The sequence below is a fragment of the Urocampus carinirostris genome, chromosome 4 (assembly GCF_059441175.1).
Source record: "Urocampus carinirostris isolate Australia breed hairy pipefish chromosome 4, RoL_Ucar_1.0, whole genome shotgun sequence".
Classification (NCBI taxonomy): domain Eukaryota; kingdom Metazoa; phylum Chordata; class Actinopteri; order Syngnathiformes; family Syngnathidae; genus Urocampus; species Urocampus carinirostris.
This window is the reverse complement of record NC_142352.1, coordinates 37,484,274-37,501,219: the sequence shown is the minus strand read 5'-3', so window position 1 is coordinate 37,501,219 and position 16,946 is coordinate 37,484,274. Positions and strand designations below refer to the sequence as shown.

The 16,946-nt window shown below is 38.8% G+C and overlaps 1 protein-coding gene across 2 annotated transcripts in view; it reads left to right on the top strand.

Annotated features, from left to right (window-relative positions):
* Positions 1-14,987, top strand: part of mical2a (microtubule associated monooxygenase, calponin and LIM domain containing 2a) — a 76,125-nt gene extending 61,138 nt beyond the window's left edge. For both annotated transcript variants that reach the window (XM_088334447.1, XM_088334446.1), the window contains 3 exons: positions 4,642-4,822; positions 6,954-7,030; positions 7,969-14,987. In XM_088334447.1, coding sequence (XP_088190573.1) covers positions 4,642-4,822; positions 6,954-7,030; positions 7,969-8,331 — 621 coding nt within the window. In that variant the 3' untranslated portion in view covers positions 8,332-14,987. The remainder of the gene's footprint in view (positions 1-4,641; positions 4,823-6,953; positions 7,031-7,968) is intronic.
* Positions 14,988-16,946: the final 1,959 nt, after the last annotated feature.

Genomic DNA, 16,946 nt, shown 5'->3' with positions numbered 1-16,946 from the left:
CACATCAAAAAAACGTGACACAAACACAAAATTAATCCAAACCAAACTTCAAGTCCCGCGATTGAAACTAAATGTCCTTCACTGGAGTACACAGTCCAATAATCACAGCCGGCAAAATGAACGTGATACGACACAAGTACTTAATATTTGATGCAGACCTCCAGAGTCTGAGTACCCGTTGGTAGTAATCCAAGGAAAAAAAGTGTATATTTCCAAAGGTAAGGGCAGGAAAAATATATATCCACTATTGTCTGCTGCAACAACAAACAGGTCTCAACTTTACTCCACTTCCCGTCAGCCCGCGTTTGCTCGTCCCCTCTTTTTTAATTTGCCCGTGTCTCTAATAAATACATATAAATACATTAAAAAAAATTCCAGTTGCAAATACATATTACACATATTTACAAAGAAAGACGGAACACAGAGAGTTTTCAAAGATTTAATAATAATAATATCCTAAACCGTGCCTTTGGCAGGTAGCAACACGCTACTACCCACTCGCTCGCATCACTAAAAACGAGTCTGTTAAAGAAAAACATACCATGAATGTAAGATTCACGGTAAATCAATCTTATCTTCCTGCTTATAACTGATGACATCAAAGAGGTTTTTCTAAGTATCGGAAAGAAACTTTGTCATTTAGACGTCGTCCCACTTTCCCTTATTGCAATACACGCCAGCAATACGCTCGCTAAGTTCTGTTTCCTACTGTATCAGACTGTATGATTGCAATTGGCTTGAAAGCTGCGTCATGAGCCTTTCTTTAAGCAATTTGCATGATGAGGTTATATTTACACTGAGAAGTTGCGGTCTTCCTCGGCGCATACATTCCACCGGTCTAAAGCTTACCTTTTATACTCGAGCGCCGCTGGCGGCCGTTAAAAAAATTACATAAATTGGCCGCATCACTGAATAAGCCGCAGGGAAAAAAGTAGCGGCTTATAGTCCGGAATTTACGGTACTTTTTGTTTAACGTAGATTCGAAGAATTATCCTGGCAAAAGCAAACCATGGCCCGTGGGCCACATGTAGCCCGTCAGGCTTTTTCATCCGGCCCGAAAATGCCCTAAATATTATGACGATATATAAAAGTAAATAAAGTACTGGTGATTAAATACAGTGTTTTTAGGGGCCAACTTTGTCCCTATTGTCCCTTTGTTTGTCTACTACAGAAATACTACTACATCAATAGCCTACTACAAAATAACTATACTAAATGAACAGGAAACTAACAACTTTGCTCCCATTATCCTTTTTTGTGTCTACAAGAAAAATACTAGAGAGATACTACAAAATCAAATCTAGAATTTGGTGCTTAACAACAGAAACCTAATATACAGTATTTTTTTTTATTCTGAAAAACTACTATAGAAATACTACAGTAATAATACTAAATACAAAAATATGAATATTACAACACAAATACAAGGAAAAATACAACTACAGTAATATTGCAAAAATACTAAAGTAATACTACTAAAGGACTACAAAAAATAACACAGTTGAAGTACTTTTAACATACTTCTATAGAAATACTATGAAAATGCATCTATAGTAATACTATAATAAAAAAATGGTAATAAAAAAAAAAAAAAAAAAAATGACAGGAATACTACAAAGGTACAACTGACATACCAGAAACATTTGTCTGCAGACTTTCTAGAAAAAATACTACCCCCCAAAAAAAACGTAATACTACAAGACTAAACATCAACATTGGTGCTTAAAACAGGGGCTTAATGTATTATTTTGCTCAAATTGTGAGCGTTTGGAAACCAGTTTAGTGAAACTGTCCTCACATTTGAGCCGTGTTCTGGTGTGCCTTTTCTGCACGTGTGCTTTGGATCCCTCGCAGGCCTTCTCAGAAGAGGAGAATGCGGTTGGACTCTGAGCGTGCTTGCATGAGTGTGTATGTGGTTGGTGGTTTCCTGTGGTTTTCACTCCACCCAGACAGCCAGTGCAGTCTGTCATAAAGCAAAATCAAGCAGATTTCAAGGTTGAAAAAAAAGTACTTTTTCTTCTTTAGATTTTTTTCTTTATTTCCTTCGTGTCTGGTGAGGCACAGTCGGATTTACAAATAAATGAACCTTCATTTTATTGGCAAAGCAGGAAAGAGATCTATGAACTGTGGCATTCAAAAACTATCATACTTTAACTTGTAAATAAAGTCTGTGTGCTGCTCATTTTTTTAAAATCAAAGCATTAATAGATTGGTAATCCTCCATTATGAAATACAGTCCATGCAAAGGGGAAAAAAACCTACCGGATGGCTTGCTAATACCACCACTAATTCAATAGTTTAAATAGGATATTTGTTGAAATGAGACACAGGCTCTGGCATTATTATTATTTTATATACTGTACTTGATGAAATAATCTAATATCTTACAATGTAAAAAAATGCAGTTAGCGCTCAGTGTTTCCATTGAATTTTGTGAGACCCAGGTGGGCGGACATTCTAGGGGAGAGGTTGAGAAATGTATTTATTTTGCATAACATGAGCTCATTGGCAGCCACCTTGCTGCTATAGGTAACCAAAATAGTCAAAAAGACTGGGCAAGAAAAATGGGAGATACTTTGAGTCTCCATAGTTTGTATTTTTCCTTGCACTCGTTTGGTTGCACTACACAATAAAGCGACACCTAGTGATCAAATAATTCGCATCGTCCCTTTAATGAAAGTAAAGCACATGCTAACTACGGACTCATTTATACTTCTTCACATAAAATCATTTATAGTTTCACAATAATTCTCATTTTTTAGGTCTAATTTTATGTAGAAAATAAAACATATATTTGAGAACAATAGGATGTTTTTAATCAGCGTTTTTCTTTTGTAAAACCAGATGGAGCCCAGTTTTACTTAGACGCTAGCATCAGGGGCCCCCAAGTAGATTGAGTTTGAGACCGTTGGTCTTGGGGGGTCTGGACCAGGTTAAAAATAAAGAAAGTACTGTGCATAAAAAGTCGACGCTAGAGACAGAGTCAAATTTGGATTCATCTTAATGATATTGATGGCCCTAAAGCAGAGTGCATTGTTTATCAAGCTGGATTAAAGCAAAGGAGCTTTTCAAATGCCAACCTTCAGTAGACACTACTGATATATATACTTTTGTTTTACACATTTCAATGTATATATATATATTTGTGTTTTTTTCAGAGGTCATTTATTATTTTATAGTTTATTTAAAGCACTGCAAAGTTCCGCTTATCCGGGGTCAGGTCGCGAGGGCAGCAGCAGCTTTAACAGATATCCCTATCCCCAGCAACTTTCTCCAGCTCATCCGACGGGACCCCAAGGCGTTCCCAGGCCAGCCCAGAGACATAGTCTCTCCAGCGTGTCCTGGGTCGCCACCGGGTCCTCCTGCCGGTGGGACATGCCCGGAACACCTCCCGAGGGAAGCGTCCAGGAGGCATCCTTATCAGATGCCCGAGCCACCTCAACTGGCTCCTCTCAATGCGGAGGAGCAGTGGCTCTACACAGAGTCCCTCCCGGATGACTGAGCTTTTCACCTTATTCTAAGGGAGAGCCCAGACACCCTGCGGCGGATACTCATTCTCGTTCTTTCTGTCATAACCCACATACGTGAGGGTAGGAACGTAGATCGACCTGTAGATCGACTGGTAGATCGAGAGCTTTGCCTTTCGGCTCAGCTCCCTCTTCACCACGACGGACAGTTACAGGGTCCGAATGACGGCAGACGCTGCACCGACCCGTCTGTCGATCTTTCATTCCATCCTACCCTCACTTGTGAAAAAGACCCCAAGCTACTTAAACTCCTCCACTTGGGGAGAGATCTCATCCCCAACCTGGAGGAGCCACCCTTTTCCGGCTGAGTACCATGATCTCAGACTTAGAGGTGCTGATCCTCATCGCGGCAGCTTCTCACTCGGCCTTTCAATCGCTCCAGTGAGATCTAAAGATCACGGCCCTAGGAAGCCAACAGCACCACATCATCTGCAAAAAGCAGTGATGCAATGCTGAGGCCCTCTGGTGGACCCTCCTCTCTAGTTCCCCTGAATAGGCCTTACCTTACGTTTTGTTTTGCTTTTTTTTCCAAGGATTCTGTTTTGTTTTTGATTTTTAATCTGTTCAATGTTTAAAAAGCTAAAATTGTTTTGTATTTTACAATTAATTTTTGTGGATCTGCAAATATTTTATTTTACATGTTCATTCATTCATCCATTCATTTTCTGTGCCCCTTATCCTCACAAGGGTTGTGGGGGTGCTGGAGCCCATTCCAGGCTTCTTTGGGCAGTAGGGCAGGGGACACCCTGATCTGGTTGCCATTTATTTATATTTTTAGTTATTCTGGGATACTTTATTTCACTTCAAATTTGTTATTTGTGAAAAAGCTAATTATTTATTATTGTATTTTATACTGCATTTGTTGTTGAACTGAAAAGTAAACATTTTACTTTACATTTTGTTATCATTTTTGACATTAAATGTGCTTCGTATAAAAAAGTTTAATTGAGGTAAAAGTTCACTTTAAAATGGCAGGTACGAAGCTCATATAAGCCCCGACGATTGCGATCACTCGAATACAGCTACCCACCAAAAGAGATGTAGTAAAATAATCGTCATTCTAAGTCAACTACTGCGGTTGTGTTGATCATGATTTGTGTGTTGTGTTCTTCAGGGCAGCTCCATCCAGAGGTCGTTCTCCCCGGCGGCTGACAAGTGCCATACTTGCCAGCGGCGCGTCTACATGGTAGAGAGGATTTGTGCCGAGGGCCTCTTCTTCCACAGGGAGTGCTTTCGCTGCGCCACCTGCAACCTTAGCCTACGTCAGGGACTGCATGCCTTCGACGCTCAACACGGTAATCAACAGTATTGAAGGCGTTACTGGAGAAAGTAGCTACTAACTACTTAACGTTAGTACAAAATTCCAGCGGATCTTTGAAAAGTCTTAAAAGGCTTTGTTTGAATTTATTATTCTGAAAATAAGGCCTTAATTGTTATCAAAATGTCTTCAATTTTCAAAAGTCTTAAAAATCTGAGCACATTGATAAGATTTATGTTTGTTTGAACTAAAAAGATCGAGTAACATTTATCAATGGTCTGTAAATAATTCACTTATTTACTTTCGTGGCAACATCACGTAATGGAACTATCAAAACGGTGATGTGGTTTCAATCGGGCCTTTCGGAGCAGACACATGTCTTGGGTTTTTACGGAGACATTTACTTTGGACCGTGGGAAAGTGTCAATTTAATGCGAAGTGGCTATCCGTCGAATGTTTTTCGCCATGGCTAAAAGCTGTGGCAACTATTGTGTGAAAGAAATAGTTGTGATTACTTTTCTTTGTTTCAATCGTGTTTTTTTTTGTTGATTTGGTCTTAAACTTGTTTTCAAAAGGTCTTAAATTTACCTACTCCGAAAATATCTCTTTACATTAAGGCCGACCACAGAAAACTGCTAAAAATAGCCACATAATAAAATAAATAGAAGAAAATATTTGCACCAACCAGTGGAAGCTGTAAAGCACTCATATTTCTTGGTTAATCCCGACTGCTTGCAAATGAACACTTGGCCGAGGCACTCCATATCTATTTTGTCTCTAGGCTTCAAACCTCTGGATCATATCCTCCATTTTCTTGTATTGTCCACGGCATTTTCTTATTTTTATCCAGACATGTGGTATTGCAAAAATAATTTTACAAACAAACTAAAAAAATATAAATTCAGTGCATTGATTTTCCCTGGTTTGACGTTCTCGTATAAGTCACGTTGTCTTCCAACGTGCTGGCTTCCTTTCGTTACTGGTGACACACAACCAAACATGTGCATTTAAGCTGACCCCTGGTTTTGGTATTCAATTTTACAGTTGGAAATGAAGCTTAGATGCAAGTATCTATGGTTGGGAGAATATCAGTAGGGAAAAAATATTGTTCTCTGTAACTGAATTAAGTTGTACTTTTCAGAGCCATGCACAAATGCCAACTCCAATTTGACAACGCTATCAGCAGTGTGATGCTGGCAAACTAATCAACTCAAATTTATTTGTAAAGCACTTTTAGGGCAATAAATTGACGTTCAAACTAAAATATAAAAACATGCAGTTGACAATAAAACCCTCACTATTATCCCCGCCTAACAACCTGATACAGACACACACGATAGTTTAAAATACAATAAAACAAAATAAACAATGATACAAGTAAGATGTGATTATGACGAGGCTAAGGATTCATTGATATGTTCTGAGCAAGGGTAGAACAGGTACCAATTATAGATGGTGTTAAAATTTGTGTACTGTTTTTAATGAGTACTGGAGTAACCCATTACAGTACTCGTTACTGAGAAAAATAACTGCATTCCTGGAAGCTAACCATCTGGAATTATTTAATGAGTATTCATCGAAGAAATAGTATTAACATCACATGATTCAGATATTTTTAGGCCATCAGAGAAGGCCTTGAAGGCCCTGACAACCCACCACTGCTGTATTCTTATTGCTCTCGAGCAGTGGTTCACAAACCGGGGTCCACGGACCCCACAGGGGTGAAAAAATGTCTGAGTAATTCAGGCAGCGCCACGTGAACCACTAAAATTGATTATTTCTTTATACCAGAATGTGATAGCTGTGTCCAGCACAAAATAATTGGCAAAAGTCGAGGTTGGGGGTCAGGGAGCTGTTTGAACGACTCATTGGGGGGTCCGGGCCCAGGTTAACTTTGGAAACAACTGCTTTGGGGGTTGCCAGCTGCGACGGACACATTAGTAACTAGCATTAACAGCTTCATTCATTTTCAACATTCGATCAGTCTGGCTCTCGGCTTCTTGTCAAATTTTCTATTTCCAGGCTCGCCATCAATTTGACTTTGATATTTAATCTGTGTCTATTATTATGTTTTTGAACATATGCCGTTATACGAAGGCTCACGTTTTTGCATTATACAATGCGCTAAATTCTTTGGACTGACATGTACAATTGATGTGGTCTGACAGGTAAATTGTACTGCAAGCTTCACTTTGATCAGATCAACAAAGGAACAAGTCTGCATCGGAACGCTTCTTCACCCTTGGTAGGAATTGAAAACAGCAAATATTTGTTGTAATGATGTATGACCGTTCTATGATCCGGAACAAGAGTCAAACGTTTGGTGGATAATCATTAGGAATTATTGATATTTAGAAGTATGGTAATCTAGAATTTTTTTTTATAAAATGGAGTATCAAGAAAATGTATTTATGTATGTATGTATGATACCAGGAAATGTAAATCATATGTATACTGTGCTGCCCCCCGGTGGACAATGAATGGCCACAAAACTAGAAGCTAAGGCAGAGGTCCCCCAACTATTTTTCTGTGAGGGCCACATAACTTTACCCTTTTGGGATGAGGGGCAGGGACCAATTTAGAACACAAAAAGTGTGACGACTACAGGAGCCCCTAAATGTTTCATTTTCCAGAAATCGGCAATCAAATAACATTTTTTACCCGACAAATGTCTGAAAATAAATAATTACACTCTTAATGAAATAAATAATAATCAAATAACACTCTCTGGATTCATTACGGAAAAAAGTCGGAAAATAAATAGTTGTGCGTTTCACATTTTATAATGTCAACCCTATTATATTCTAAGCATTGTATGTGACATATTTACTGTTCTTGTAACATGTGAAATGCACAGGGAAATTCTCTCAGGTAGTACAGTGGTCAGCACATTCGCCTGACACGCGAAAGGTCCCCGGTCTTGAAATGGATTGAAATATTTGTTGGCCTGGAAGAGTGATGGGCGCCATCAGGCCGTACTTGCCCAAGTCACACCACAGGAAATGCTGCCCTATGACCATAGTGCTTAAGGGATCCAGGAAATATTTTTGTTTTGTGTGTTTTAATTGTGGGAGTTTTTTTGTCAACTTGGTCTTAAATTTGATTTAAAAAGCTGGAGGAACCCTGGTTTAAAAACACGCTGTGGCTTGATTTTGGTTACTAACCCTTCCTTTTTTGTTCCAGAGCCACTTGAGCAGTCGGGCTTCCGGACGTCATAGCGCGGCGGAGGAGAACACCTCAAGCGGCTGCCCGGCGGCACTGCAGAGCCAGCCGGCCGCAGGTACCTTCAGCTCCGTATTGAGGAAGCAGCTGTGCCGGCCCGCCAGCGTGGCGCGGTCCGTGTGTAGCAGCCCCAGGCGGGTGTCCACCGCGGTCCGCGGGGTCGCGCACGACGTTGCTCGTCACCTCAGGGACAATGCCGACGACTACTCTTTCCTCTATAAGCTGCTGAGCGTCACCGTGCCGCTCCTGCTCATCTTGTACGACGTCCTCCAGGACATGCAAATGGAAGCCGTGCCTAGCGGCCCCGGCCCCTGGGTTATGTAGTTGCTTCCCTTTTTTTTACTGGATGACCGGGAAGCTGCAAAGGCATATTGGAGGGAGAGGGGCAAGTGCATTGAAATTTCCTTTACTGTAATTTATTTGGGGTCTGCAAGGGGAGCCTCACTTCGGCAACCTTTTCTGTACCACGGACCGGTTCATTTTCTGACAATATTTTCACGGCCCAGCCCAAACCATTATCAAAAAATAATCGTACTTATTCCAAAATAAAGATGATAATAATAAAAATGTAAAATAGCAATTACAACATTTATAATAACAACATACACAATAATAATGAGTGTAAATCCAGGGTAGTCATGTGGAACATTTGATATCCTCATAACATCACACCAAAATTATGAGAGGCCCTTTAAGAAGTATTTGCTTTCACATATTACGTCTTACTCTCATTCATGCAGAACTATACTCTCATACAGAAGCATTTATACAGCACGCACAAACACTACTATACTCTCTTATACACACTACCATACTATCCTTTCTCTTTCATACCACTCTCACACATACTTTTCTCTCTTACATGTACCGTACTACTATACTCTCTCACATACTATATAAAGCTTGTTTGACATCAAACTGTGTAACATATACTCACAGATCAGTGTATATTGCCATGGTTGTCAAAAGTACCTCAATACACTAGTTATGAAAACCCCCTATAGTAATTTGAATGGTGTGTGAGAAAGAACAGTAGTGTGTGTGAGAGGTTATAATAGTGTTTACGAGAGTATTGAAGTGAAAGTATATTCGTGTTTGTATGAGAATGTAGTATGTGTGTGAAGGTATAGTGTGAGTATGAGAGTATAGAAGTGAGATCAGAGAGTGTGGTATTGTGCACTGGTATGACTGTATGAGAGTAGACTTGTGCATGTCTGAGAGTAAGATTTTACATGTGAGAGTAAGTATGATTTACTTCTCAAAGAGCCTCTCATTTAAAATCCCAATAAGTAATTTTCCGAACAGCTCCTCCCAGCCATATTTCTGGAATGTGAGAGGAAACCTGAGTTCCAGAGGGCATGGGAAAACATGCAAATTCCTTACAAGGAGGCTGGTAGCCGGAATTGAACCCGGGACCTCTGAATTGTCAGGCGGACATGCTAAAAGCAACACACTCAGGTCGTTATCATAACATTTGACGCAAAAACGTCACGTCAATTCGCGTACCAAGTGATTAAAAATACAAACTCACCAAATGAACCAATCCAGCGAAATTCCGTTGAAATCTCATCTACTGTATTTTTTGGAGTATAAGTCGCAGTTTTCTTTATAGGTGAGACTTATATGTGAAATTATCACCTCATTATTAAACCATTAAGCTTTACATTTTGATTTCCGGCACATCATTTCACATGTTATTTTGTAGACTGAACCTTAAGAGGGCGCTCGAGGCCTGTGTGGATAATTTCAAAATTGCCAGTGTTTCGCCGAACAAATGTCCCCCTGTGTGAAATCCCTAGCTTACGTCACTTGCGCAAACCTCACTAAAATGACTTCTTATCTATTTTTGAGGGGAATATATTAGAACAGTAAACCACAGAGTATTTGCACCTTGTATAAAATACACTTTGGAGCATGTTGAAAATATTTACTTTGGCGAAAAAACACCAACTTTTTCTTACCAATCGGAACACGAACGTTCAGAAGATAAGGCGTCATTTCGATCAAGTCAGTATTTTCAACATACAAAGTTCAAATGCTTCGTGCTTCACTATTCTAAGACCTTCCCCAAAATTGAGATAGGACGTCGTTCTTGTAACGTTTGCTTCAGTGATGTTTGCCGTGTATTACACGGGGGGACTTTTTTGATAATATGTATCTTTTTTGTGTTGGATTTTATCAAATACTTTTCCCCAAAAATGCAATTTTTCTTCAGGTGCGACTTTTATGTTTTTTTTCCTTCTAAATGATGCATTTTTTGACAAGTGCAACATATACTCTGCAGCAACTTATAGTCCAAAAATGCTGTCATTTATTTTGAGCCTTCAAGGGGAGCCTCACTTGTTGCTACAAGGTTAACCAGAAGAACAATCAGACAAAATCAATTTTTTTCAGCTTTTGGCCATTTTAAAATGCCGATTTCTCACTAAAAAAACACCATACGGTGTTTGGATTTTTATCGTTCATTACGACTTTTGTTTTCTCGATTAGGGTCGAGATTGTGGTAAAATTACAATCAATCAAGTGTGGCTCATTTTAAAAACATGAGATTTACTTAGTTGCCAAACGACTCGAATATGACTAAAATACACAACCATTCAGTCGCAAGAGCTTATTCTTTGAATTTGTAAAAGTTCCAACTCATCATCCTTTTTTTAATGCAACGCGAGTCCAGCGTAGAATTTGTCTAGACCATAAAACGTGATTGTCTTTCTTCCAGATCAGATCAAATTGTAGGAAAACGGTAAGACCAATCCCGCCATATACAAATGTACTGTATGCAGTAGCGGGCCATACAGTTTACACCCAGGTCTTCAACTCCAGCCTGAATAAGTGTCGTTGGCAGACAAATTGACAAACTGGCTCTATGAGACAGCGCTTGCAGGTGAAAATTCCTGTTTTATATGTGAGGACTCGGGTGGAGATGTTCTCTGGGTCCAATCACGCCAAGTGCGGTCCGCTCAGGGAGACAGGAACATGGTCTGCGTGAGATGGGTGCAGAGAGACCCGCAGGGACCCGCACGGGCGCAAATGTAATGAATGACATTTTAGACTCGCCTGAAATTCGGGTCGGGCTCGGACTGAAGATCTTACCACCAGGCTGAAAGTGGCGTTGAAAAGACTTTCTCGCTTCGGAGTGGTCCGATATTTCGCTATTAGATTATCACACCAATATATTTCCTTGTGCCGCTCGTTATTTTTTAGGTTTAAAAGCTGTTGGTGCGATCGCTTTGGTGGATTACCGCACGTTGGCCAATTATAGTTTGTGAAATCGCTGACTGTTCTCAAACCCTGCTAGCAGGCGCTCAGACGCCAATTCGGAATCTGATTGGCTAAACCAACAGCTTTCTCGAAAACTAATATTTTCTTCGCAATTTTATTTTTTGAAGGCCTCCGGGTAGATTACTGAGCCTAGCAACAAGTAATACTTGAATATTATAGCACACATCTGGAAGCAGCGCAACCAGGGAGAAGTAATGAAAGGAACCTGACAACTTGATAAAAAAATTAAAATAACACCACCATACGATTCCGATATTTTTTAGGCCAGCAGCAAAAGGCCTTGCGGACCTGGATGGCCCACCGCTGTCTGACTGTATGCCATATAAATAAATCTACACATTTACAAATCATGTAATATCAAAAATATGACACATGCATTTCTTTCATTTATTTCTGCATTTTGTCTTTTAGTTCCTCTTTTATTTATTTTTTCACATATTTTTTTCATGTATTTTGTCAATTATTTCATTGTGTGCTTTGTCACAAAATGTTTAAACGAAGTGGTGAAAAGAACAGGCAATTGTGCATCCTCATTTACAAAATATATACTCAAATTTGAAAAATGCCAAAATAAAAGACAAAATGCATAAATAAATTATTTAATATATATTTAGGTATTAAGCGGTTTGTGTGTTCTATTATTTATATGGCATATATTTGTGAGTATTCATACATTTAATTCTATGGCAAGATCGGTCCTCCATATTTATTTAGTGTGTCCGTAGCATAAAACGTGTTTTTTTTTTTTTCTTCTCACAATTATCTTCAACAGAATAACGTCTATAAGAAATTGCATCACCGTTGCGTTGCCGACATATTTGCAGGAATCCTCATCACAGACATTTGCAATCCGACCGTTAACCAAATAAAAAAAGCAGTGTTTGTATTCATATTCAAAAGAGGCTGCATGATTTTTGTCAAATGTCTCTGGAGGAGCACACAAACAAGCATACTTCCAAAACATGCAGTACATTAGCAAAAGCCACGTTAAGATGACGTGAGGTGTCAGGCTGCTCGTTTCTTCAATGATCCTTGGAGTGGCTCTTGAAAGCGCACTCGCTTTTTTACTCAGGTCATGATGACTGAACGCCTTTATGCACTTTATGTTTCAGAATTGCCTTAAGGAGTGAGCAGCTGCAAAAAAAAAAATGAAAGTAAAAAAAGGACTCAAGTCAAGTGTGGTCATTTGCTTTAAACACTGTTGGGCGTGTTACTGAAAAAAAAAACATTAGTTAGTTGCAGATGCTCGTTACTTCATTTAAAAAGTAATTGCGTTACCCTCCGAAATACTGACACCAGAAAGAAGCGCGTTACTCTGAAATTACCGTACATACTTGCATTGAAGCTGACCCCCTAGAAAATGCTGAAAAATAACCTTAATACAATAAATAGAAGAAAATGTGTACCCTTTATATTGTTTGGCTTGTGTAATTTTAAGAGTTTGCAAACATACACTGCTGAGAAACTCCATATCCGTTTTGTGTTGGAACCACTCAAACTTTCTTCTTTTTCTGGTTAATGTCACAGACGGTGTTTTTTTCCAGGCGTGGTGTATTGCAAAAATAATTTTCTGAATAAGACCAAAATTCAGTCGTATACAGAAAAATCTGCTCGTGGTTCGCCCGGTGCTTTCACTGTTCCTGTATAAGCCACACCCCCTTTACATGCACTGCTTACTGATCAGTATTGATGACAAAAAAACAAATACAGTAGACCTTTGTTTTTTGCAGAGGTCACGTTCCACAAAACGTCCCTCGATAGTCAAAACCTGCAAAATAGAAATATTTGTTTATATTGATCATTAACATATAATATATATATGGCTGTGACGAAATAACAACTATAGCGAACAATTGCAGATGAATGAATGAATAAATAAATAGATTATCTTTATTGTTACTATACACTGTACAACAAAATTGAAAGGGCTTCTTTGACTGTAAGAAATTGATATAGACACAAGCTGGCTAGCTGCATCGGGTATCCTTGGATTGAGCCAGGTCTGTAATGATTGAAATTAATAGTCACAAATGTAGCGGTTTCCTATGAGTTGTAGCTCTAGGCCATCTGTTTAATGGGTAATGGATCTGGCGTTGGGTGGTGGGATACAGGCTCTGCAGGAGTGGCTTCTTTCGTTGCAGTAGGCCGGACCCTCAGCCCCGCTATTTCTCTCCTGACCTAGCCTCTTCTTGAACCTAATAACAATCCACAGAGCACTCTGAGTTCAGAATTGCTTTGCGCTCTTCTGACTTTCCCAAGAGTCCGATTTATTTGATGAATTTCTTTTCAATGTAACGAGCAGCTAAAATACGAGCTGTCGATGACACCATACACCAGCCTATAAGGTTCACGCACAAACAGTCACGCCCACCAAACACGCGCACACACACAGCCCTTGGTGACCTGCCCCGTGATAGCATTTTCTGTGTGTTGTCTGCTACAAAGCAAAATGCAGGATGAAAATCTCAAGTTATTAAAACCGTGAAATTAAAGGGATGCCCAGATAAACTGACCCCTGATTTCAGCTTGGATGCAAGTATATATAGAAGTGAGAATATCAATAGTGGGAAATTACGCAACCGTGTAACTGTATTTAGTTATATTTTGTCGGTAGATCTAAACACAGCCACTGTTATTTGTCAAGTGGGTGGCGAAAATGTTGCTGTCAACGAACAAAATTTATTTTAGTTCATAATCTGATTTTTAAAAGTAGCGGACTAACGCACCATGTTGTAACGGCAGTAGAATCACAAAACATTAATGATAACGCATTGCAGTACTCCGAGAAAAGTAATGGTGTTAGGCCCAACACATGCTTTAACTGAGGAAAGGAGGGCTCTTAATATTTTCGTTGTTTTTTGCTGTCATTAATGCCGAGCTTCAGCAAAACAAGGGCACGTCAATCCTATTATTTTTTGGCAATGCACAAATCCCTTTACTTTTCTTATGATTATTGACAAAAGAGGCTTGCGAGTTCACCCCTCTTGCTGTAAACTGTTCTGAAAAGGAACCATGCATTGGCTTCCTCATTGGTTTATTCATCGTTTACAAAAATAAGCGGTTTTGTTTGCTTTTGGCAACATATACGTGAAAGAAAAAACATTAAATTGAGATCCAAACCTGAAAAAGTCATGTGACTACAGCAGGGGTGGGTAAACTTTGGGTCGCGGGCTGCATGTGGTTAAAAAATAACATTGTTTTAATTTTTTTGATACTTTGGCAATACATGAGGGAAAAGATAATGGAAGCTCATCCAATATTTCTCAAACCGTTGCTGCCATTTCAAAAGATGTATTTCTTGCTTTTTTTGCACATTCCATTCGGGCAAGAATGACACCATTTGCATTAGTGGTTAGTAAAATGTATAATAGATATTTTTTTACATTTTCGTTTGGTAAGCCGGATGAAAAAGCCTGTGGCCCGCGGGACGTAGTTTGCCCACCCGTGGACCAAATTAAGTTAATGACCGTGGATCATCTTTCTTCTGTACTGTATACCAACTACTTATTACATTCTCAGTGTGTACACTGTGTGTTTTAGACCTGGTTTGATGCGTCTAAGACCCCCGGACGGTTACAAAATTCCACTTGAAGGTGATCAAGTGCATGCTCACTGAGTTTTGTGATGGACTTTGCACATAACTGCATTTACTGTACAGTTGTGATTTGATTAAACATGGCTGCCAGGCTTTGACACGACTCACCTTGACTCTTGAAATGTGTTTGTGTGGCCTCTTTTTTTGTATAATCAGCTACTAACATGCTGTTTGAAAGTGACATGTTGTTGGGTTTTGAAGATACAGCATCTTTTTCTTTCAATTTATTTTTTTTAATTCAGAATCTTATTATGTGGTTACCTAATCGGCCAGCAGATAAGGCTCACGGTTTCCCACCCGAATTAGTTTGACATAGTCCTAGCTTTAAATTATCGGGTTTTTTTCAGTTCATTGATATGGATAATGATAGATCAGTCCAGAAGGAAAATAGTAGACTCACACAAGTAATGCACATGTTGTATACTAACAAACAACATATATTTACATGACAAAGGAGAATTGAATCACACAAAAGCTTAAAAGGATATTGTTGACTCAAGCCCTCGCTATCTTGGACAACAAGAAATTTGATAGCAATAAGTAAACCAGTGATCCATATATGGTGTTAAAACATTCAACTTATTTAAATTTATCAGAAATTATTTTCATGGCATGTCCAAAATTAAATATTATTTGGCCCCGCACCAAAGCAGACTTGTGATATATTTTCTCCTACCTTTGTCCCGCATGGCAAAAAGGAAAAAAACCTTTCCTCAGAAAAGTATCTCCCTTTTTTTCCTCATCCCTCAGCCAAGGGATAGGAAAAACGAGAACCATGGCTTGGTTTTGCTTTGTTTCCTTTTTTGTGAAGACCATATGAAATCCAGAACAAATTTAATCTGCATTAAGAGATTATTTTAATTCTGATACTTGAACTTCTTATTTCAATGGCTTGTTATTGTGTTTATTTCTCTTCAGAGATTGAGATTATGCCACTCTCCAAGGGCGATGATTTCCTGGGACTCTCAAGTGATTTGGGATCTAATACATGTATAATTTGGACACGTTCATGTCAAATATCCTTGTATATAAATTTAAAGTATTTATTAATTCCAGGGCTATTAGTTTGTTCTATGTATTTTTCGTCAAGTACATGTACAAGGAAATTAGTTTAACAGGGAAGGTGTTTTCTATTCTTTAAACTGCTCTTAGCAGGATTTTTGTCTGGTTGAGACCAGTCAATTTGTTTTTTAGACTGATGTCGGGAAAAGCGATTACCGAATAATCGGCTGATCATATTAAAAACATTAAGCTAGATTCACTTGCAACACTTACTGAACATAACACCTAAATACCATTTGACTCTTTGCATAGTACAGTGCAGTCAGGGGAGACTGGTGAAATTACACGTTTATATTTTCTCACTGTTTAAGTTCTTTCACATTCAACTTTATAATTTCTATTTTAAAATCCCAGAATTTTCCCTTACGATTAATGTTAATGATACCATCATATGTAACTTATTACTATGCTGAGTGTCTGCAGATGCGGAGTTAGGCACGCAATTATCTTCCCTCACAGCAGAGGGCAATAGTGAGACAAAAGATTATGATATGGTGCATGCCCCATCCCCAAACACTAGGGTTTTTAATATCAGCAAGCTAAAAAAGGCAATAAGGTATTTTTTTCTCAATGCATGGACTTTTTTTTTCTAATGGAGGTTTACCTATCAAAGCTTTCATTCAAAAGGAGCAGCACATAGACCTCATTTATAAATTAAGACAATAAACCATGTTATTCTATGCTACAGTTTATTTCTTGCTCTCTTGTTCTAACAAAAGATGTAGGTTCATTTATTTGTAAGTATGACTGTGCCTCACCATACATAACCGTCACTGCACGTCACTGCTTTTACAAAATATTTAAAAAGAGCAGACCCTAAGAATAACACAAGTGATAAGCTACAATTTTCATAAATGTTGAGCAAAATGTGTGTTTGAATGGTGTGTTCTAGATCACGCTCATAAACACATTTTGATTGGTAGGAGACTCATTCTAAAAAGGATGCATCATAATTAGGGGTGGGACAAAAGAAAATGAATTAATGTATATTGTATATCGT